We start from the raw sequence: 24,256 nt of genomic DNA, 5'->3' as shown, positions 1-24,256 counted from the left end.
AAATAGTAATTAATAATTATGGTATTTGTTAAGTGCTTACAATGTGCCAGGCACTGTACTAAGTGCTGGGGTAGATACAAGGAGATTGGGTTAGACCCAGTCCCTGTCTCACATGGAGCTCACAATCTTAATCCTTATTTTTTATAAATGAGGTAACTGAAGCACAGAGAAGTGAAGTGATGTGCCCCCAAACACACAGTAGACAAGTGGCAGAGCCAGGATTAGAACCCAGGTACTGCTCGGTTCCAATCCCTCCAGGATTTTTTTCCAAGTGATATGTTCCTCTTGAAACCCAGGTCAGGCGCTGGGACAGGGTGGGAGAGGTCCAGGCAGTTTGGGTCCTTGAAGGTTAAGAAGTTAGGTTAAAGGTGGACAGGGATTAGAACCCAGAACCTTATGACTCCCCAGGTCCGTGCTCTATCCATTAGGCGACACTGCTTCTCTGGTTATGGAGTCATTGTCATTGAAGGTCTTTATTTGGGGGTGGAGGGGAGGGCTCTGTTTAAACGAGGCAGGGGTCCTGATTTATCAGCCCACTCCCATATGCTGATAAAAATCTCCCTGAGAGTAGCTGCATCTTCAAACCTAAAGGACAGCTCTGGCTCCCCACCTGGTGCCAGCAGAGATCCGCTCCCTTCCTTCCTTCCCCCAGTCCGTGGCTTGGTCCTCCAACCACTACTTGATCCAGAGTCCCTGTGGGGTTTGCTGGCTCCATGAGTTTTGCCGTGGCTGGAGCGGGCAGTGTCAGTTGGGCAGGAGGAGGAGGAAGAGCACAGCATATGGACTGCAAGGACAGCAGGCCAAGGGGTGGGAACTGCTGAACATCCCAAGCTGGAAGTGGAGTCCTGGGGAAGCAAGGTGTTGAGAAGCGCTGGGGTGAATAAGTGATGCTACCTGGCATAGTCCATGGATGGGGAAGATGGTTTGGGTGTGAAATTGTTGCACGGAAGCATCAAGGGTGGCTGTAATGTTTTCAAAACTGGTACTAATTGTGCTTTAGGGGCAGAGGGGGATTAGGTAAAGACAAAGAAGTGGGCTTGGGGGCCAAACGGTGAAGCCAGGAGGCGGAGCAGAGACAGGTACAAGCTTCTTGCTGGGCAGCAGTACCAGAGATGTGGTCGTTGACACATTAGTCAGTGTCTCAAGCAGGTGCCTCCCAGTACATGAGCGGCTGCGGAATTCACAGTTTAAAAATAGTGGGTCAGCCAGTGGAGAGCCAGGTGGTTTGCCTTTATGTCCCCTCAGCTCCAGAGATGGCACATTGACCCGAGATACCCCAGGGGCCTGCAAGTCCGTTGCTCCTGGGGCCAGTCTGGTACTGTCAGACTCCTGCCAAAGATAGGAGTCGGTTCCCAGGACTGTGCCTGGGAGTTCAACTGAGGAATTACCTACTAAATGATTACAGAGGATCACTGAGGCATCACTTACTAATCACTTACCTCCACTTTTTGGTAGGCTCCTTGAGGGCAGGGATTGAAGCTATGAACTTTGTTGGGTATTGTCCTCTCCCAAGCTCTTTGACCAGTGCTCTGCACCCAGGAAGCGCTCAATAAATACCACAGACTGACTGATTAAGGAGGATACTCTGAGTGGCTGGTCAGACCCTCTGCTTCTTCCCCTCTGCCTCTAGCCCGCCCCTGCTATCGACATTTTCACCAATCGATCAATTTTATTTGTTGAGCACTATACTAAGTGCTTGGAAGAGTACAGTGTTACATTCCCTGTCCAAGATGAGTTTACAGTCTAGAGGGGGAGACAGACATTAATATAAATAATACATACATAAGTGCTGTGGGGCTGGGAAGGGGGATGAATAAAGGGAGCAAATCAGGAAGTTGCAGAAGGAAGTGAAAGAAGATGAAAAGAGGGCTTGGTCAAGGAAGGCCCCTTGGAGGAGATGTGCCTTCAATAAGGTTTTGAAGTCGGGGACAGTAATTGTCTGTTGGGCTAGCAGCGTGGTTTAGTGGGTAGAACACATTCGTAGGAATCACAAGGACCTGGGTTCTCAGAGGCCATGTGTTCTAATCCCGGCTCCGCCACCTATCAGCTGTGTGACTCTGGGCAAGCCACTTAACTTCTCTGTGCCTCAGTTACCTCATCTGTAAAATGGGGTTTAAGACTGTGCCCCACATGGGACAACCTGATTACCTTGTATCTACCCCAGTGTGTAGAACAGCACTTGGCACATAGTAAGCATTTAACAAGTACCATCATTATTATTATGAGAAGCAGCATGACCTGGTGGATAGATCTCGGGCTTGGGAGTCAGAAAGTCATGGGTTCTAAGTCTGTTGTGTGACCTTGGGCAAGTCACTTCACTTTTCTTTGCCTCAGTTCCCTCATCTGTAAAATGGGGATTAAGATTGTGAGCACCGTAGGGGACAGGGATTGTATCCAACCCAAATATCTTGTATCTACCCTAGTGCTTAGAACACTGCCTGGCCCATAGTAAGAGCTTAACAAATACCATTATTACTACTATTATTATTATATGAAGAAGTAGGGCGTTGCAGGCCAGAGCAGGATGTGGGAGAGAGGTCAGAAGTGAGATAGATGAGATTGAGGTACAATGAGTAGGTTCGCATTAGAGAAGCAAAGTGTGCAGGCTGGGTTGGAGTAAGAAAGCAGTGAGGTGAGGTAGGAGGGGTCAAGGTGATTGACTGCTTTAAAGCCAGTCATCCAAGCTAAGATGAAGCTCAAGCCATGCCATTTGGCTCCTGGGGAGCAGTTCTTGTGAGGAGGAAGGGGAAGCTAGCTGTCAAAATGAGGTTTTTGGATTATCTATGGATTTACCGGGGCCATTTCCATGCCTTTCTGGCAGGGATAGAGGAGTTGACTGTACAGAATAGGCCCCTGAAGAGGAGAGGGCTTGTGTGCTCACTCCTCACGTTCACTGTGTGCCCACATGTCCCTGGCTCATCCTTGGCATTTGCTGAAATGCACACTGAGGTTGAGAGGGGGTAGAAGAAAAGGGAAAAATGGCCCCAAAGAGGATGCGGTAATCTCCCCAGATGTAGGTGTGTCTTCATCCCAGCATGCCCACTCACGGCCCCACTCGATCTCCTGATTTTGTGGTCACCTTCGCCCACATCCACGACAGACACGTGGCCCCCAACCTGGCAGTCCTTCCCATATCACCCCTCAGACAGCAGGAGAGGAACTCACCAAGGAGGTGACCTTTCCCACCCCTTCCCTGGCTCGTGGGTTGACCGATAGGCCCCTCTCAAGTTTCCTTTTAATTGGGTGTAGCCGGGAAGTTAGAATTACCAGGCTGCTGAGGCTATTTTGGTTCCTGTCCTCTGCAGCTGCTCAGCGACCTCAGGGACAGGAGTGGTGAGGGGGTAGGGGCCTATACTCACACTGGGGGCCACCCGAGCCCATTTTTAGATTCTCCAGTTGTCTCCTGTTTACCCTTCCCCTATAAAGCGTGCACACTCTCTCTCTCTCTCTCTCTCTCTCACACACACACACACACACACACACACACACACACACACATACCCCCCCCCCCCCCCCGCCCTCTCGAGGAGTGGCCTGCCATGAAAAAGGATGAGGGGGCTTACCTGCCAGTAAGGAGGGAATCTTCTCCAGGGGGTTAGGTCCTAGCTTCAGATATCTGCCTCATAAGCATCCCTGAGTCCTCATCAGCGCCGTGTCCCAGAGCCACCTTGGGTTTGGGCATGTCTGTCTTTGGAACAGGCAGAGGGGAGTTACCCCAGGAAGGGTTTCCATGCCAACTCTTGACTTCGGTGAAAAGTGGGAGGAGGGCAGCCTAGGGGGTGGCAGTGGAGCAATTCCAAAAGACCTACAGAAATTAATCAATCAATCAACCCAACAATCGTATTTATTGAGCACTTACTGTGTGGCGAGCACTGTACTTGTGCTTGGGAGAGTACAGTATAATAGAGTTGATATAATAATAATAATGATGATGGCATTTATTAAGCACTTACTATGCACAAAGCACTGTTCTAAGCGCTGGGGAGGTTACAAGGTGATCAGATTGTCTCCCAGGGGGCTCACAGTCTTCATCCCCATTTTACAGATGAGGGAACTGAGGCCCAGAGAAGTTAATTGACTTGCCCAAAGTCACTCAGCTGACAAGTGGCGGAGCCGGGATTTGAACCCATGCCCTCTGACTCCACAGCCTCTTTCCCCTGACCTCTTTCCACTGAGCCACGCTGCTTCTTCATGGTCTTGCCCTCAATGAGCTCCCAGTAGGAGGAGTGGGCTCAAATGGTTGCTTGGAAAATCAGCTTGATGGTGGTGTGAATTTCACTGTATCCTGGGCTCCGCAGAGCAGCCTTGCCCTCAATTCCCAGAGATGCCCTTACCTCTCAAACCCAAGCCTGGGCTTTGGGTAGAAGGCTGGCTGGAGAAGAGAGATAGTGAAGCCCACTGTGAGAGGAGGCATCAGGAAGTGGCCCATCTCACAGCTTTTCATACGATTTAGAAAATGGGCCAAAACACGGGAAGCTCTCCTTGATCATTCTCTGCTTCTCCCCCTCTGCCTATTAGGAGATCAAAATTGTTTGCTTTTCCTGCCTCAAGTCCATTCCCACCAAATAAAATCAGACCCCTGCAATAAAAGTATTGGACTGTGACTCTGGAAAGGAGGGATTCCCAGTTTGGACTAAGGCTGATTTACCAATTCTGTAATTCCGTAAGAACCCAGACTCTGCATTTCCTCTTTCTGGACATTTCAGCTTGGATTTTGGTGGTGAATACATCTGGTTTCTGTCGCCTCTTTGGGGCCTGGTTCTTATTTTCCAATTGTTTGGCTTTCTCATAGTCATGTTTTATTTATCTGTGTTATTAACTTCACCCGCCACTGATGGGAACTGGGGAGAGCATTTGTGTGAAACGGAGGAAGCCAGCTAGAGCGGGGATGGGGGCAGGGGGTCCGCCCACCTACGGGATGCAGGGACAAACAGAGCTGATCCTGGAGATGGGTAGTAGGTGGGATGGGGGAGAGAATATCTGAGAAAAGAGGCCCAGTCTCCAGGAAGTGGAGTATCAAGCAGCAGCTGAAGTCACGCGACCTATGACCTACAGCCATAAACGTCCACCCTGAGCTTCCAAAATACAGTTGACAATTTAGCAACAACTCCAGCAACTGGTCAGGGAGGATGTGTATTGAAACCTTTCCACAGCTTCCTGTACTGATCGATTGGGAAGCTTCTTTTGGAAACCATCCCTGGAACTGTTACTAGAAAGTTTAAAGCCTTAGCACCTCAGAACATCGAAAATTGAGAGCAGATGGGTGTCGTGAGGAACTTTATGGTGAGGCTCGCTTAAGAAGAATAATAGTACCATGAGTTTTTCGCATGCTATATTTTTTCAAAACGCTTTCACATTACTTATCTCATTTGGTCCTCACAATGTACCTGTGTGGGAGAACGAGACAGAAGTTATTGTTCCCATTTCCTAGATGAGGAAATGGAGGCCCAGAGAGGTTTAATGCTGCTTTTGCTCAGCCTGATCATTCTTTTAGGGGCTGTAGTGTTGTCCATGATGATTCCTTAGACCCCCTCATAAAAGTCGTCGGCCATAAAGTAGGGAAATGGGAGGTGGGGTGGGGGGAGAAAGGGACTGTAAACTTTGCCTGAGGGAACGAAACCATGGAAAACATTAATGGCCAGACCTATGAAGTCGGATTCCAAATTCCAGAAGTCTGGATAGTCTGAGATCAGAAGGGCCAAAGCCGAGCAGGATCCAACACACATCTTTCCCTGGCACTCTCAACGTAGTGTGTGTGCTGGGTGGCCTTGGGAAAATTGCTTCATCTCTCTGGGCTCCCACTTCCAGTTCTTAAAAACAGCACTGTGACTGATTGGCCCCAGAGGATGGTTGAATGAATTAACTAATTAACAGCTGTGAATGATGAGGAAACCAGAAAGCACTAGTTAAATAGATCTTCCCTTTCCGGGGTGGCAGTCGGATTGATGGGGAAGAGATTTGGCCTGGGAGGTCAGGGGAGTGAAGTTCTGGTTCTGGCTCTTCTTCTGACTTGCTGTGGGCAAATCTCTTAACTTTATACTGTGCCTCAATTTTCCAGTCTGTGAAAAGGGGCAATGGTTGCCCCACCCACGTATATTGAAAATGAATAAGGCAACACTCTCGTTGCTTAGGGAAACTTGATCAGTAGTGTTGTCTGAGCAAGAAGGGGGACTTTATTCCTTTGAGCTTCTTGGAAGAACCGACTTAGAGGGATTCACAGAACTGAATTATTTATTCATTTGATCCCCTGTGCTAGACTACCCACTTCTTCCTGTTTGGTGCTCCAGATATTTGTATTCTTAGCCATGCCTTAAGAGAGCTGCACGTTTTTTTAATTTCTCTTTTCTAACCCATTGTACTTCTCTCTTCCTGGATGCTCCATCTTGCCCTTTCCTCCCTGCTGCTGTGGCCTTGGTGGGCCCCAGTGGAGACACTCTCTCCAGCCCTCCTTTCCACATCATCCCTCTTCTCCCACTCCCAGGGGAGGCTGGGGAAAGGAGGGTTGCCATACTCACGGTCTATTTCCTCTCCCATCTTGAAGCTTTGATGGCTTTGCTTTTTGAGATTCCTTGGCCAAGAGAGATGAATTTGATCCCCACTGTGGCTCTTCTGGTCTAGCTGAGCTATCTGGTCTTTTACCTCCTTGTAGCCCCTGTCCTTTCTTCCCTCCGTACCCCACCTCTCTAAGGTCTCTAGGGTCTCGGGCCCCTTAATGTGCATTGCCCTCTACAAATGCAACAGCCTTGAGATCTCCGGGGAGCTCTGTCTCTCTGATGCAGCAGGAATGGAGCCTTGGTCCTTGCTTAGGAGTCAAAGGGGGTCTTCTCCTGAGCAGCTCCTTCTACCAGACCAGGTTCTGATTCTAAATAGGTGGGTGGGTCAGAAAGAATCACCAGCTGACAATTTCTACTCAAGTTGGGGGTCCCCAAGGCCTGCCTTCCAGAGTAGAGCACCACATAAACACTGTGATAAATCCTCCTTTAGGAGACTTCAGTTTCCCACAGCCCCAGGAGCAGTGGAATTTGGAGCAGTTTCATCCTCAAGAAGGGTGGCACCAGTGGCCTGGAATTTTTTTGGAACAGTGATCCCCAAGTACTGCCTCATCAGCGATCGTTTTGGTCCTCTCAATCAATCAGTGGTATTTATTGAGTGCTAACTATGTGCAGAGCACTGTACTGAGTACTTGAGAGAGTACAGTGCGAGAGAATTAGAAGAATTCCTTGCCCATAATGAGCTTATATCGGACCCTGTAGAGGAGGGAGGGGCTGGGGCTGGAATGATTAGCCTCATTTTATGGGTGGGAAATCAAGCCCCAGTTGGGTTATCTGATTTACCCGAGGTCCTCCCACAGACCAGGGCTGGATCACATGTCCTGAGCCCCCAGCTTTTCCCTCTAGACACACCACAGACAATAATAATAATAATGGTGGTATTTGTTAAGCGCTTACGATGTGCAAAGCACTGTTCTAAGTGCTGGGGGGATACAAGGTGATTAGGTTGTCCCACTTGGGGCTCACAGTCTTAATCCCCATTTTACAGGTGAGGTAACTGAGGCACAGAGAAGTTAAGTGGCTTGCCCAAGGTCACACAGCTGACAAGTGGTGGAGCTGGGATTCGAACTCTTGACCTCTGACTCCCAAGCCCACACTCTTTCCACTGAGCCACGCTGCTGGGATGGAGGCCCAGGGGCTCTGCAGCTTCCTGCTAACCAAGCGTGGGTCCCTCCTGACACTGTTTTCCTGGGATTCAGAAGGGATGGGGTGGAGGTGTGGGGCTGCCCTCTGGAAGTAACCACCGAGGCGACTGGGTGTTTGCATTTTATAAATCGGAGCCGGCAAGCTAGTGTAGCTCTCCCGACCTCCTGTCTCGGAGGAGCTGGGAGGAGGGATCAGGCAGCAAGTTTCTGTTGGACTAGATGATAACCCAAGGCCCTGTCCTCCCTCCTGCTGCCAGACCACCCGTGGAAGGGAGGGGACTGGGGAGAGGGTGGGAGCATTGGAAAATAAATCACTGAAGACATTTTCATGCAAAAAAATTTCCTAGCATTTCTTCTCTGGCAAGAGACCAACCAGTCTGAGCCCGTGGGGCCTGGCCAGATCCCGGCTTTGTATCCTTGGTGATTGCAAAGTCTCTCCTTCCTCCTCCACCTCCTCTCCCTCCTCCTCCCCCTCCATTCTTTCTCTCCAACCATTTTCTGCGAGGGACAAACATCCCTTTTTGGTGGAGGCCACCCTGAGCTGGGCCCCTCCCGCCCTGCCCCAGGATGCTGGTTAGGAGGCGGGGCAGATTCGACAGGATCGTGGGTGGCAGCGGGGTAAGGGGTGCCCTGGGTCTCTCGTCTGCCCCCAGACCCACATCTTTCAACCTCCCTCTTACCCTGCCCTTGCCCCCTCAGCCTCCCAACACACCCCACCAGGGTTTGGGCTGGCTGCTCGGGGCCAGACCTGCCCTGCTGGACCGGAGACTGGAACACCACACAGAGTGGCCCATCTGCTTTGGATTTCAGGCATCGATCAGGGCCAGTTTCAGCGTGGCTGGGGAGACGGGGGGCGGGGGGGGGGGGGGGGGGGCTGCTCGCTCTGAGGAAGGCCCAGGGGCAATTTCAGGGCACTTCCACCAGGCACACTCCTCCCTGGCTCACAACACGCCTCCTGGGGAGGGTCCCAGCAGATTCCCAAGAAGAAGACACTGAAGGAAGGGCTCCAGCCCTTAGGAATGGTGGAGAATTTCAATCCTGGCTAATGTCAAATAGTGCACTGAGGGGATTCAGGAGATTGCCATTCGGTCACTTGTGAGACAAGAAACCCCCTAAGCATCTCTGAGGCAAATAATTGGTCTGAGTGCCTAGGCGACTGCTAATCTACAACACCCCTCTCCACCCTCCCACCCCCGGTAGCCAGGGTTGGGCAGCCCCCAAAGCTCCCTCAAGGACCCAACCCAGGGCCGTCTTTCTCTGAGCTGCCTCTGTGCTTCACAGAACTCCAAACCGCCTCTGTATGGGAATTTTGTTGGCATTATAATCCTTGCCAGCTCTACTGTCCTTGTTTCCAACTTCTCCAGTCTTTTGATGTCATTATTTTCTAATTACTCATACTGGTCCATTTATTCTTGTTCCAGGAACACGTGTCCTAACCCTTTATGCCGATGAAAAAAATCTACTCAGCCACGAGGGAGGTGTGGGGGTGGCGGTTGAGGGGGCGATTTCCGGTCAGATCATGCCGTGGTTTTCATTGCTTGATGGGGAGTGTGCGGGGTGGCAATTTTCCCTGTAGTTTTCTCCTTCTGTTGGCATCTCTTTATGATTTCCTCAGCAATTCAGAGGCCAGTTTTGGTGCCAGCCAAGATCTGACTCTAGCATCCCTCCAGCTACTGAGTGATCAGAACCATTAATAGAGGAGAAAGTAGGGGTGGGTAATCAATCAGTCAACAGATCATTGGTATTTATGGAGCACTGGGCTAAGTGTTTGGGAGAGTATGGTACAATAGAGTCTGTAGACGTGATCCCTGCCCTTAGGGAGCCTAAAGCCTAGTTTGTAGCCGGGAGTTGGGGCAGAACTTAGAGAAGCAGCATGGTATAGTGGAGAGAGCATGGGCTTGGCAGTCAGGAGGTCATGGGTTCTAATCCTGACTCTGCCACAGATTTGCTGTGTGACCTTGGCCAAGTCACTTCACTTCTGTGTGGCTCAGTTACCTCATCTGTAAAATGGGGCTTGAGATCGTGAGCCCTATGTGGGACAGGGACTGTGTCCAACCTGATTTGCTTGTATGCACTCCAGCGTTTAGTACAATGCTTGGCACATAGTAAGTGCTTAACAAATACCACAATTATTATTATTAGAACTTTTTTTATAGAAGTTATCTGGCTAGCTATACTCTAGAATCTCATCCCTTCTCGTTCCCAGCTCCCACCTTTGCTCCCCTCCTTGCCCTAAAGGGATCCCCAGTCTCTTTGGATCTCTGAGGACTTCTTGCTTCTTCAAGGAAGCAACAGGACCAATTTCAGAGGAGAATCCAGTACATACAAGACCCCAGGCAGCCCAGAGCAGTGATGGGGAGTTCTGTGTTCCAGTTCCAGGACTTGATCCCCTCCCTCCCTGCTCCAGTCCCCAAGCCATTCTCTAGGTGGATTTCAAACTGGGCCGTGCTTCTCGATGAGTGGAAAATCATATGGCTGTGGCCCAGAGGAACTTGGGTGGAAGGGCCAAGTGAGAATCGGGCTGTGGGGGCCAAGACAAATCTAACTTGCCACTGCACTGGTTTTTTTGTTTTGTTTTGTTTTTTAACCATTTCCCTTGCGTCTGGTTTTCATGGGGTTTCTCTGAGGAGGTCGTGAGGTGTGTGCTGCAGACTGGGAGCTGGGGAACAGCCTGGGAGGTGGAGATGGTGAAAAGGAGGAAGTGGACTCAGTTAATGAGAGTAAGGTCAATGCAGTTTGGTGGCCAGTAGTGTTTTGGGAGTCTAAGAATCGAAGAAAATGGTGCCCTGGGAAACAGCATGGTTTAGTGGATGAAACCCAGGCCTGAGAGCCAGGGGACCTGGTTCTAATCTTGACTCTGCCACTTGCCTTCTCTGAACCTTTGGGCAAGTCACTTGTCTGTGCCTCAGTTTCCTCAACTGCTAAATAGGGATTCAAGACTTAAGAGTACATGCATTCTATTTAGACTGTGAGCTCCTTGTGGGACAGGGACTGTATTCAGACTGATCAATTCGCATCTAGCCCAGCGCTAAGTAAGCACTTGACATTTAAAACAAAAGGCAAAGTTCAAAATCAGAGGCCTAAGCAGTGGGGCTCAGAGACCAAGACGGTGGAGAGCAGATTCTGGAGAATCAGTGAGCATTCTGCGGCAGCAGTGGGATCCTAAAAGTCGAGCTGGGGTGGAGAGGCTGAAAGTGGATCCCCAACTCTCAGGGAGCAGCCATTCCTCCTCTTCCTCCTTCTCTTCCTCCTTCCCTTTGCCACACTCTGTAGTGTCTACCCAGGATGATGATAGGACTTGGGCCAGGCCGCTCCAGTTCAGGGTTATTTTTGAGGTTCTTGGGCCAGTCTTGGACTTCAGTGTAGAGTGCCAGGGGAGCAAGCAGAGGGGCTGTTCTTCAAGGAACACAGGCCCTGGGGAGGAAGCAGGTCTGGGGGCAGCAGCAGTGGCAGCATAGAACAGCCTGGCATCTCAGGGCTGGCCCCAGGCCACTCATCTCCTTCCCCTCATTGTTCCTAGCCATGAGGCTTCTGTGGTTTGATTTGCTCTTGGACCGGGTGTTTTTCTCTGTGTATGTTTTTGCTGGGTGTGTCTGATTGTTGGCTCTTTCTCTCCCGCTCCTGCTCCTACTCTCTCCCTCTACCACCCCGCCCTCAAACCCCTACCCCCTTCCCTTCTCTTTGGCCCACAGAGAGTGAGATCATCCCACCAGATTGCCTCCGCCCCCGCTCCTTCACTGCCATCCGCCGCCCCTCGCTGCGGCGCGAGACCGAGGACACCCGACTCTCCGTCAGCCTGTGCGACCTCAACGTGCAGGAGGACGGCTTCCAGGTGATGGCCACCGTGTGCCCCATCCCGCAGAACTCGCTCAACAACCAGCACTCCCACCTCCTCCCGTCGCAGCTGGAGAGTGACCTGCGCTTCCACCAGCTGCGGGGCGCCCACATCAAGATCCTGGATGACCAGACGGTGGCCCGCCTGGAACACGCCCGGGAGGAGAGGACTTTGGTGTTCACCAGCCGGTCCCTGCGCATCAGCGAGACCATCTTCGTCAAGATCAACAAGTCGAGCGCCTCGCGGGCCGGCACCCTCTCCTACGGGGTCACCACGTGTGACCCGGGGACTCTGCGGCCCAGCGACCTCCCCTACAACCCAGAGGCGCTGGTAGACAGGAAGGAGTTCTGGGCCGTGTGCCGGGTGCCCGTGGCCCTGCAGAGCGGAGACATCCTGGGCTTTGTGGTGAACTCCGACGGGGAGCTGCACCTGAGCCACAACGGGGCCAGTGCCGGCATGCAGGTGTGCGTGGACTGCTCCCAGCCCCTCTGGATGTTCTTCAGTTTACATGGAGCCGTGACCCAGATCCGCGTCCTGGGTAGGTCTGCCTTTTCCGAGGCTTTCCTCCTGGTGAGCCCGAGGGACCTGCCAGGGGGAGGGAGGAACCCTCCCTCATCTTTCCGTCACTGGGGGCCGGGAGGAGGGACGTGGAGAATACATGCAAGGTTAGGCAAGCTCCCAGATTTGGTGGGCTTGGGGAGGCAGACGATCCCTGATTCTTGGAGTCCAGAGAGAGGAGGCATGGGAGAGGTGGTGTGGAGCCTGGAAGCTGATTTTGAGGAAGCTTTGCTTGTGGTAGAGGGAAATGGGCAGCTGGTGGGAGGGTCTGAAGAACAGAGAGATGTGAACTGAATAGCTAACTCTTCAAGGGGATGAGCTGTGGTGCAGCAGGCTGTATAGTCTGGAGGCGAAGCAGGAGACAGGGACACCAGCGAGGAGGCTGGACGCAGTGAATAGTGTAGCTGCCGCATTTCAAGAGCTTGAATGGGGTCTGCAGCTGTTTGGGATGATAAGAAGGGGAAGATGGGGTAATGTGGAGGAAGAACCATCAGGATCTTACCAAGGGAGATTTCCTGGACCAGCGGATGGGCCTTTCTCTCTCTTCCCCACCTCCCTTTCAGAGCATTTTCTTCGAGGAATCTCAAGAAGAGCTGATGGCTGAATCTCAGAAGGAACAGTGGGGGTGAAGCTTAGCACACTGTCATCTTAGAGGAGGTGTTTTCCTTCTTTTTTTAGAATCTGGACCCTGTGGATTTAAGGTTTCACCTGAAGCAACCTAGTCCCCACTTCAATCAAGTATCTTTGTCTCACAAACCCAGCCTTAAGCATAGGTAAATTGTACCCCAAGCTGGATCTGTCCTTCTGGTAGAAGGGAGAGCAGGTGACCAAAGAAAACAGTTTGGGGGGAATTTGCTCAGATAAGCAAATTCTCTTTATCACCTGCTGCTCCACAGCTACTGCTGCTTTTTCCTCCCTCCCACCCTGCCCCAGCTTCTGAGGCAATAACTGGGTACTTTGAAGTTTTCCCTGGAGTTTTGGTAACTTGACACTTGATAAGTTCTATCTTGGAGCGGCACTGATCACTTCCTGTGATAGTGTGATTTGTTTATCTGGTATCTTACCCCCATTTTGTTTATCTTGTATCGCTTAGCTCCTAGTCTAGCTGAGCTAGGACAGTGACTTTTCTAAGTAGTAGAAACAGCTGGTGAGGGGTCTTGTCCTGGAGTTTGCCGCTAGGACACAGAGGGTAGCCCAGGAAGCAGGAAGTCCTGGGCTCCCCAAGAGTCACAATATAACTAAACCAGCCAGGCAGCAGAGTGACTGTTGTCTTCTTAAAGATCTCAGCTAGACTCCATGCACCCTTAGTTGCCTAGTCCAATATTTCTCATTCAGAAATTCTGCCTTATGCCCAACGGAAATCTCTCCTCTTCAGTGTCACATCCTTTTCCGTGTGGTCCTCAGGGGACATGGAGATCCACTGACCAGCAGAGTCCTTTATATAAGGGAGGGCTGGAAGTCAGCAGCTCTCAGCCTTCTCTTCTCCAGGCAAACCACCCCTGCTCTATTAACCATTTCCCTTTTCCCATAGGGGCTAGTTTCCATCTCTTTAATTCATTTTAACTCTTCTCCAGATGTTGTCCAGCTTCCCATCACCCTTTTTAAAGGACTATGAGGTAGGCGATTTGGCCCCAGGATGCCAGTAGGGTCTATTACAGACTTCAGTAGGCCCATTTCCTGGTTCTTGTTGGATTTTTTTTTTTTAAATGATAGCACTCAGCTTCTGGTCAGGTAGGGAGCTGTGGGACCAGTAGTCTGAATCCAGCTCAATCCAGTAGGCCAGTGTTTTTCATTAATTCATGGAATCCCCCTTTTCCTTCTTCATCCTATTTAAGGGTCTGTTTCCCTTCTTGATTGTAAACTCCTCAAAGGCAGGGATCATGCCTAATTCTCCCAAGGTTTAGTACAGTGATCTTCCCACCCTAGGCATTCAGAGAGAACTGATTTTCCAGGTGGAGCTGAGAAACCCAGGGAAGGGTCACTCTCAGCCCCTGACGATAGTAATGTACACCTGTTCTGTATGAAGTCTTGAAGGAGAACTTCAAGGGGCTGCAGGGCTCTGGACCACTTCTCAATGGTGGTGGCAGCAGCAGCCAACGGGGGCCTCTGGGAATGGGATGAACCAACCAACTTCTTCCATCTCCTGGACCTCCTCATCCTGGGATGAAGTCATTCAGGAAGCTAGCTCTGGCTTACCAGTCATAAGTTCTGCCTGAGCTTCCATTAGAAGTTCCAGATGGCAAGAGGGCTAGAGTTCTGTCTAGCGGAGGGCAGCCCTTTTCTGTTCTGGTAGGGCCCTGACAGAGACCGTAGGAGGAAGGGGCTCGGCAGGAGGCTTGGAGGAATCTCCCCATCAGGCTGGGGGCTCCTTCCCAGCTCACCTGGAGGTAGCTCGGCCAATGTCGTTTCTTGACATTTGGTAGATACTTGCAGTGGGCCAAGCACTGGTTGAAGCCCTGGGGTGATGGCCCTAAAGTCGGTTCAGACTCTGAGCCCAAGAGGACACAAGCAGAACAAGAAGAGTAGAAGCCAGACAATCTGAAAACCAGTTTAGACAGTAAAATATGCAGGTAAAACACCCTGTAAAGAGACCAGGAGGTGGGCCCCACATCCCTGCCAGACCCTAGGCCCGTGGGGAGACCATTCCAACCTTCCCACCCCTGCAATGGCTGGGTGGCTGGGGGCTCTGCCCAACTCTCTGCCCTAGGGTTGGGCAGTAGAAGGCAGGGCTAAAAGAAAGCAGGCCAAAGGCAAATTAAAGTGTGAGTGATAAGATGTGTCCTGTGGCACTGGTCCTGTCCTCCTTCAGCCCTGGATATCATTGGCCTAAGAGGCTCCATGGCTAGATCATGGGAGGCCTGGATCCACTGGGGTACGAGGTGGAGTAGAGCAGCAAGACTAGTTCCAGCCACTTTGCCTGATTAGACGGATTTTTAACTCACATCCATGGGAGTTGGATTAATAATATTTGCTACTTGCTTAAAGGGGATCCCCAAGCCCCAAAAGGCCTAGACTGGTGGTAGGTCATAGCCAGGCCCCACCATTGCACTCCTGCCCTGGAGATGAGCCCTTCTTGAGGTCTTTATCAGGACTTTCATTAGGATTCAGCTGAGCGCCTCGGGGCTGGTGGTCTGTTACGTGCTCTATAGAATCCAGGTGACGGGAGGCGCAAAAAACTCCTCCATTCCCCAAACAGGGCCCAGGTGGAGTTCACCTCACTCTCAGGAAGTGCTCCCAGGACACTCCAGAGGGACAAGGCTAACAGAAACATTCTGCTCCACTGTTTTTTGGAGTTCTTAGTTCTGATACCCTGAGGGACTCAAGAGAGAGACAGAGATAATCCCTAGTAAGACCTGTGGGCTGGAGGCTGATCTTCCAAAAGCCTCTCCCGGCCCTTTATAACCTTTGCTAAACAAGCTAATTGTGTTTGATGGGGCCCCTCTAGCTAACCTGAAAGGGGAAAAACTAGCACCTCTGTCGGGTGCTAGTGGGCTTGTTGGACAAATGTTCCCCAACAATTAAGAGCACTCTGGCCAAACCCTAGTGTGCTCTGGCAGAACCGACTGTGCCAGAAAAGTGACTCTTTCTCCTCCAACGGTTGATTAGGAGACCCTCCAGACCAGCCAGCTAGCCAAAATGGCTGTTCTGTATTGAGGCCACATCAGCAGGTGGGCCAGGGAACCACACTGTAATTCCAGCGACACTTTCCTTGGTGGACTTAGTTTAGGAGAAGCAGGGAGGCCTACTGGAAAGAACACAGGTGTGGGAGTCAGAGGGCCTGGGTTCCCATCCTGACTCTATTATTTGCTTTGTGGCCTTGGACGAGTCCCTCAGCTTCTCTCTATCTCAGTTCTCTCTTTTTTCAAAATGGAGATTCAATACCTATTCCCCCACTTATTTAGACCGTGCGCCCCATGTGGGACCTGATTATTTTATATCTACCTCAGCACTTGGTATAGTGCTTGGCACAGTGCTTGGCACATAGTAAGTGCCTAACAAATACCACAGTTATTATTATTATTATTTCACCCCTGATAATGGCTTCTTCTCACTGCTTTCAAGCATGCTCATGTCTCCTCTATCCTGAAAACCTCCCATGTCCCCATGGCTCCCTGCAGTTATCTCCCTCTCACCCTCCTACCATTCCTCTCCAAACTCCATAAGCGGGGTGTCTGCACCCACTGCCTCCACTTCCTGTCCTCCAATTCTCTCCTTGACACCCTCCAACCTGGCTTCTTCACCTGTCATTCTGCAGAAACTGCCCTAAGAAGAGGACGTTTTTCTCACTAAATCCAATGTCCTCTACTCCATCCTAATCCTCCTCACCCTCTTTGCTGCCTTCAGCACTGCGGATCACCCCCTTCTCTTGAAAACATTCGTTAACCTTGGCTTCCCTATCCTCTCCTGGCTTTCCTCCTATTCTCTCTGGCTGTTCCTTAGTCCTTTTTTCAGGCTCCCCCTTTCAAGAGCCTGGAGGCCTCTCCAGGCTCAGTTCTGGGGCTCTGCTATTCTCCATCTACCTCCTCTCTTTTGGAGAACTCATTCGATACCATGGCTTTCACCACCATCTCTACACAGATAATTCTCAAATTTACCTCTCCAGCCCTGACCTCTCTCCTTCTCTGCAGTCTCACATTTCCTCCTGTCTTCAGAACATCTCTACTTAGATGTTCATCCGATACTTCAAACTTATAATAATAATAATAATAATGGCATTTATTAAGCACTTACTATGTGCCAAGCACTGTTCTAAGTGCTGGGGAGGTTACAAGGTGATCAGGTGGTCCCATGGGGCGCTCACAGTCTTAATCCCCATTTTACAGATGAGGTAACTGAGGCCCAGAGAAGTGAAGTGACTTGCCCAAACCTCTGATTCCCAAACCCGTGCTCTTTCCACTAAGCCACACTACTTCTCAGTGTCCAAAACAAAACACGTCATCTTCTTACCCAAATCCTGTCCTCTCTGTCTTCCCCCATCACTGTAGACAACACCACCATCCTTTCTTTCTCACAAACCTGTAACCTTGGCATTATCTTTGACTCATCTTTCTCATTCAGTCCACACATTCCATCTGGCATGAAATCCTTTGCTTCACAACATCATTAAAATCCACACTTTCCTCTCCTTTGCTCCAATAATGCCAGCCTACTCACTATACCTCAGCCTTGTCTACCTCACCACCTTGCCCTTCATATATGACAGACCTCCGCTCTCCCTTCCTTCACAAAGCTTTAATAAAATCTTATCTCCTCCAAGAGGCCTTTCCTGACTAAGCCTTCATTTCCCCAACTCCCTCCCCTTACACTCAGATCGATACCCTTTAAAAACCTGATATTTCCCCACCCTCAGCCCTACAGCACTTATGTACACATTTATATGAGTTATTTATACATATTGTTATGTAATTTATTTTAATATCTGCCTGCCCCTCTAGATTGTAAGCTTCTTGTCATCAGGGAATGTGTCTACCAACTCTGCCCTATTGTATTCTCTCAAGCACTTAGTTCAGCACTCGGCACATCATAAGCACTCTATGAATACCAATTGACTTACCCACCACCCAGGAGGCTTGGAGGATGAATGAGTAATCTCTGCCAAGCACTTGGAGATCTTAAAAGAAGGACATTGCATAAGCACAAGGTGTTTTTTATTATTACTATTATTAGTGCTGCTAATATTAACATTCGTAATAAGGCAGCTGTTGCCTGACAGAGCGAACATGAGGTTTCTGGTAGCCCGAGGGGAAGGGCAGCAGTTTTTCAAACACCAGGTCGGAGCTGGCTGGACTAAGGAGAGGATCCTAGTCCCGAGAGCAGAGAGAAGGTGGATGAAAATCAAAAGCTGACACTTGAGATGTAGATGCAGGAGGCACACCTAGCAGCAGGTTGAAAAAAAATATTGAAACCCAAGAAACCACCATTTTCAAACAGCACTGTTGTGATCTTGACCACTTTTGGACAAGGGAACCATCTGTGGCAATTCAGCCTGGAAGGGCCCTTTCTTTACCTATATTCGGCTGGACCTGGCTTTCACCAAATTATTCATCCCTCCATCAGACCCACAACACTTGAGTAATAATAATAATAATAATAATAATTATTATTATTATGGTATTTGTTAAGTGCTTACTATGTGCAAAGCACTGTTCTAAGTGCTGGGGGGATACAAGGTGATCAGGTTGTCCTGTGTGGGGCTCACAGTCTTAATCTCCATTTTACAGATGAGGGAGCTGAGGCACAGAGAAGTTAAGTGACTTGCTCAAAGTCACACAGCTGACAATTGGCGGAGCCGGGATTTGAACCCATGACCTCTGACTCCAAAGCCCGTGCTCTTTCCACTGAGCCCCGCTGCTTCATATATGTAATTTATTTATATTAATGTCTGTCTCCCCCTCTAGACTGGAAGCTTGTTGTGGACAGGGAATGTGTCTATCAACTCTGTTATATTGTATGCTGCCAAGCTCTTAATACAGTACGCTGCACATAGTAAACACTCAATAAATATGATCAATTGGGAAGTGTTTGATTGACAGCTGTTGCTCTGATTTGTCTCTCGCTTACATCACAGTCTGTGTAGAGTGTGGCAACTGCCTCGATGGTCCCTGGAGGGTCCATGGGGGGGAAGCGTTTGGGGCTGGAAAAGACCACAATGCTGTCTGACAATTAGGCGTTCCCTGTCGGACTCAGTGGTGGAGTTTTGGAGCTCTGGGCCATGGAAAGTGCAGCACATTCCTTGCCCCATTCCCCAGGTCCCTAACAATGCCCCGTTAATCACTGTCATATTTTTTGAGTGCTTACTGTGTGCAGAACACTGTGCTAAGTTCTTGGGAGAGTATAACGTGACAGAGTTGGTAGACGTGGTCCTTGCCCGCGAACTTACAGTCTAGAGACTCTAGCCGAAACCCCTGGTGAAGATGTACGCTGTAATGATCGGCTTGCTCTGAGGAGGTTTAGGACAAAAAAGGCATTTTCTGCTGGATAGTTCTTACCCCAAATTCTCTTGGACCCAAGTAGATGTTGCCAGAGTGTTACTCTGAGAGACATGAGAACCTGATCTCGAAAGCAAGGCAGCCAATCAGAAGGGGAGATAGAACCCAAAATTGGCTTTTTCTGGGCTCAGCCACTTGCCACACTGGGGGCTCCTAGTGGGTGTACCTTAATCACCTAGTTCAGTCTTTACACCCAATAGGCCCTCACTAGAGGGTAAAGAGAAGCAGCGTGGCGCAGTGGAAAGAGCCCGGGCTTTGGAGTCAGAAGTCATGGGTTCAAATCCCGGCTCCGCCAACTGTCAGCTGTGTGACTTTGGGCAAGTCGCTTCACTTCTCTGTGCCTCAGTTACCTCATCTGGAAAATGGGGATTAAGACTGTGAGCCCCCCTTGGGACAACCTGCTCACCTTGGAACCTCCCCAGCACGTAGAACAGTGCTTTGCACATAATAAGCGCTTAATAAATGTCATTATTATCATTATTATTATTATTAATAAGCACAATGAAGACAGAGGTTGTGTTTACCTTACCTGCTCTATCATACTCACATGAGTGCATAATTCGGTGCTGTGCACCAAAAAGGTTTCCAGTAAATCAATAAATTCTATTGATTGGCTAAGCGAGACATGTTGCATCAAGGGCCTAGAGGGGAGAGAGAGCAGGAGGTCACCATGGGGGCTGGAGGGGGCACATCACCTAGGATTAAAAAGTCCTGGGCCCGTCTGCCTGCCTGCCTGCTGGGTGCATTTGGGGGCGGGAGCCTCCTGGCTCATCTCCTAAGGCAGGCTGGACTCCGGCACTCTGATACAGGAGACTCACCACAGAGACCAGTTGTTCCCAGCCATAATCAGGGAAGCAGCAAGGTGGGGGAGTGGAGGGTAGAAAATGGCAAAAAAAAAAAAGTCGTCAAATTCCGCATGCAGACCTTCTTTCTAGTCAGAAGGCACAGCAGAGACTCAGAGCAGCATCCCAATGTGCAAAAGGAGCAGAGCTCTTGACTTGATAAATGGAGCTAGGGAGGGGAGACTCCCTAGAGATTCCTGAGCTAGGCTGGGCAGAGATGATATGATTGCAAGGAAAATGAGGGGAGCTCACCAGCCCAAGGAGAGGAAAGCCCCAGAACCGATCGACCTGATTCTGTTCACATCTCTCCACTCCTCAAAAACCTCCAATGGGTGCCCATTCCTCTCTGCACCAAGCAGAAATGCCTGACCATTGCCCTGGAAGGCTCTCAAACAGACCTGTCCCATCTCATTCTCCACTCTGTTCTCTCATTACGACCAACTCTTCATTCCTCTCAAGCCAGTCTACTCACTGAGCCTCGTTTTCATTTCTCTCACTGTTACCTTCTTGCTCACCCCCCCACACTTGTGCCTGAAATTCCTTCCCCCTTCAAATCTGATAGACCACAGCTCTCCCTAGCTTCAAAGCTGAACTCCTCCAGGACGTCTTCCCTGATTATTTTTAAATTCCCCCCAGATCACTTAACTGCCACTTCAGCAGAACTTTCCATCACACTTCTATACACATTTTAAGCACTAATATATATATATATATATATATATATATATATATATATTATATAATATATATAATATATATATATTAGTATTATATATATGTTAGTGCTTAAAAGGATATATATATATATATATCTTTTCCTTCTTCCTCCTGGCTGTAATTTAATTTAGCAAATTTAAAGTTTGTTAGGATGTAGAATAAAAGGTCCTAGAGGGCAGGGATTTTTTTTTAATGGTATTTGTTAAGCACTTACCATATGACAGGAACTGTTCTAAGTGCTGGGAGTCGGCTATGAATTCGATTTTACTCTCTCAAGTTCTTAGTTGGTTGACTCCTGGAGTCCCCAGCTAGTGGAGTCCAAGACGAGGAGTAGGTTTGGGGGGAATTGCTGTTGGGCCCTGTGGGCTCTTGGTAAGCACTGTGGACCTGTGTATCTACCTACTCTGTTGTACTGCATTCTCTTAAGTACTTAGTATAGTGGTCCACACACAGTAAATGCCCAATAAATACCACTGCTTGATTGATTGGGGAAACTACAGGTGATACCTTGAGTCAGAGCTCATCTGGACCCCAGGATCCAAGAGTGTGAACACTCATTTGTTCATTCAATCGTATTTATTGAGCGCTTACTGTGTGCAGAGCACTGTACTAAGCGGTTGGGAAGTACAAATCGGCAACATATAGAGACAGTCCCTACCCAACAACAGGCTCAATGTTACCCATGTTTCCAGGTAAGCTTTTACCTATCCGAGTGCCTAGTATAGTGCCTGGCACAGAGTAAGCGCTTAACAAATGCCATGAAAGAAAGAAAAAAAAAAGGGGGAAGGTACTGAAGGCTGGTAGTCTCTCAATACAGTCTTTTCTCCCCGGGGGCTAGCCTTGTTGACAATAATGATAATAATAACAATAATAATGGTATTTGGCACTTACTGTGTGCCAAGCACTGTTCGGAGCGCTGGGGCAGATACAAGATAATTGGATTGGACACAGTCCCTGTCCCACACAGGGCTCACAGTTGATCCAGCAGGAGTTGTTGCTGCTGCCCGTGGGAGAATTCCCAGGGGATAGAGAATTCCCAAACGGCTGCCCCAGGGTGGCAGGGGAATTAACCACCCCCCAGCCCCCTGCCAGCTCAGTGGAGGGAATGATCTGGCTGCTTCCACTCTCCCATCGTCCCTACGGGCAAGGGCTCCTCCCGAGCCTGTGCAGCCAAACCAGGTTAACCGTGCATGTTCTTCCCATTTCCAGGTTCCACCATTCTGGCCGAGCGGGGGGGCCCATCCCTCCCCAGTTCCCCGACCTCGACGCCCACGTCCCCTACCGTCCTCTGCAACGGGCTCTCGGACCCCATTCTCAGCATCTACAGCTCTGGCCCGCTGTGCAGCTCCATTGGCGGTGAGTGTCTCCTGTCCTTCGCTGCACACTTCACAGCTCTCCCATGGCACGGGTGGGCACCGAGGCTGGGCACCTAGGGACACGGGGCAAACACTGGCTTCATCGGAAAGACTTCAGAGGAGCCGGCCTACACGGGGCGAGCAGCAGATGACAGCATTTACCCAAGAGGCCTGTGGGGTTCTTTGTCCCCATCCATCCACTGGTGCCCCTTCCCCAGGGTGTTGGTACTGGGAGGTGGTCCCGAGTGCAGGGGGTTGGGGGAGTCCACTTGAGAATACCTGAGCATTTGCCACCTGAGCCCAAGAGTGCCAAAATGGTGTCTTGATGGTCTGTTAACTCTTAAAAGCGGGTCCTGTCCCAGCTCCCCCATGCCCTCTAAAAATCCCTGCCCTACTTGGCCTCCAAACTCAAAATGAAGTTGGCACCTTGCTCCCTCCATGCACGTTTTCTATTTTAGCATCCTCCTTCTGCCTCAGCAATAAAGGGGACACCTCAGTTGAACCAAAACTTTTTGGAATATTGCAGATTTCAAAAACATTCAATTAAAGTCTAAACCCCTTGGCAAGTCACGGGTAGTAAACCCCTTTCTGAACTTATTTTCATGGTTTAAATTTTCTTGCTTCTTTCCCCTTCCATTCCCTTTTTTTCCTGTGTGCTGAGCTAGGGAATCTCCCTATCGCTGAACTTGGTCCTGAGTGTGGTCTGGGTCTCCTGCCAGAGCCTGAAGCAGCTCCGGTAGACTCCAGAAAACCAGCTGGCTCTCGCCTCCCTTCTGTACCACACCCTCCAGCATATATACACCAACGGTTTGGGTCACTGGGGCCCACAGGTTTCCCCATCCCAGCCGTGGCTTGGGCCTTCCCCAAACCCTTCAGGTCAGGGAGGATCTCAAACTACTGATTCTGACTGCCCAGTGGCAGCAGGGGAGAGGCCGGCTCCCTGCCGGGCCTCTGGGAGAGAAGTAGCTGCTAAATCACATTTACCTGTTCCAAGAGTGGAAGCAGGATGCACGTCAGCTGGGCATCTCTCCGCAGGGGTTCCCTCAGCCCACCTCTGCCCCAGAGACTGCATACGGGCCAAACTGCCCCTTAGAGCCGAGAATGGACGACTCAGTGGCAATCCAAAATCCTTGGGCAGCCAGCTCTCTCTCCCTCTCACTGATCTTCACTCCTCTCCCACTTCAACCCTGCTTACCCTCTTCACGCCTCACTGACTAATCTACTCACTGAGTCCTGTTGTTCATGTCTCTCACCCTCAACCTCTTACCCTCCCCCTTCTCATCTGGGAGACTACTGCTTACCCTGCCTTCAAAGCCCCGCTAAAATCCCATCTCCTCCAAGAGGCCTTCCCTGGTTAATCGCTCATCTCCCCAACCTATACCCCTACTCCATTCCAGCACTTCTGCATCACCTAAACACTCGGGTACTTAAAAAGCCCCCGGTAGCACTTTCATACATATCTTTAAACTCTGTTGCATTCTTCCAAGCAATTAGTAGAGTGCTCTGCACAGAATAAGCACTCAATAAATAGTATTGATTGATCAGTTGAGTATTGGAATTGGTCCAAGCCCTCCAATAATGGCCTATGGGTCTTCACAACATTTTTGCAAAAGCCCAGAGGTAAGGTTGTCTCTTTCTGTAGGGGAAGCTGCATTGTCTCTGCTCAAGGGCCCAGAGCCTCTTGGGGCCCAGAACTCTCTCCCTTACCAGTCTCTGTCCCTCACAGGCACGGCTCCAAATTCCCCAGTCAGCATGCCCGAGTCTCCCCTCTCCCCCTCGGTGTCCGGGTCGTGGAGCGACGAATGCACCATCTGCTATGAGAACATGGTGGACACGGTCATCTATGCCTGCGGCCATATGTGTCTCTGCTACCCATGTGGCTTGAGGCTGAAGAAGATGGTCAATGCCTGCTGCCCCATCTGCAGACGGGCCATCAAGGATATCATCAAGACTTACCGCAGCACCTAGCCCCTTTCTCAGCACACGGCTGAAGGGGCGGGGGCGAGGGAGGGTTGGGGGGAAAGGGAGGGCCGTGGGGTGGGGTTGTGGGGGAGAGGTACCCCTTCCTCCAGATCCTCGCACTCGGGACATACTTTGGCACCAAGGTCAAGAGCTCCATGCCGACCCCAGCCCTGGGCAGCAGGCAGATGGGGGCAGCAGGGATTTCTTCCCCTTTTCAACCAGCTTTTGCTATTAAAGAGGGCAAAGGGCGGGCTTCTAGCACCCCCGTCGACTCCACCACACGAAGGTCTCAAATGCTGTTG

The 24,256-nt window shown here is 50.3% G+C and overlaps 1 protein-coding gene across 3 annotated transcripts in view; it reads left to right on the top strand.

Moving 5' to 3' along the window:
• The window catches only part of NEURL1 (neuralized E3 ubiquitin protein ligase 1), a 94,707-nt gene extending 70,701 nt beyond the window's left edge, over positions 1-24,006 (top strand). For all 3 annotated transcript variants that reach the window (XM_038758292.1, XM_038758294.1, XM_038758293.1), the window contains exons 4-6: positions 11,389-12,069; positions 21,847-21,993; positions 23,719-24,006. In XM_038758292.1, coding sequence (XP_038614220.1) covers positions 11,389-12,069; positions 21,847-21,993; positions 23,719-23,960 — 1,070 coding nt within the window. In that variant the 3' untranslated portion in view covers positions 23,961-24,006. The remainder of the gene's footprint in view (positions 1-11,388; positions 12,070-21,846; positions 21,994-23,718) is intronic.
• The last annotated feature ends 250 nt before the right edge of the window (positions 24,007-24,256 follow it).

The sequence above is a fragment of the Tachyglossus aculeatus genome, chromosome 16, assembly GCF_015852505.1.
Source record: "Tachyglossus aculeatus isolate mTacAcu1 chromosome 16, mTacAcu1.pri, whole genome shotgun sequence".
Classification (NCBI taxonomy): Eukaryota; Metazoa; Chordata; class Mammalia; order Monotremata; family Tachyglossidae; genus Tachyglossus; species Tachyglossus aculeatus.
Note: the sequence above shows the minus strand (reverse complement) of the source record. Positions and strands in the feature narration are given on the sequence as shown.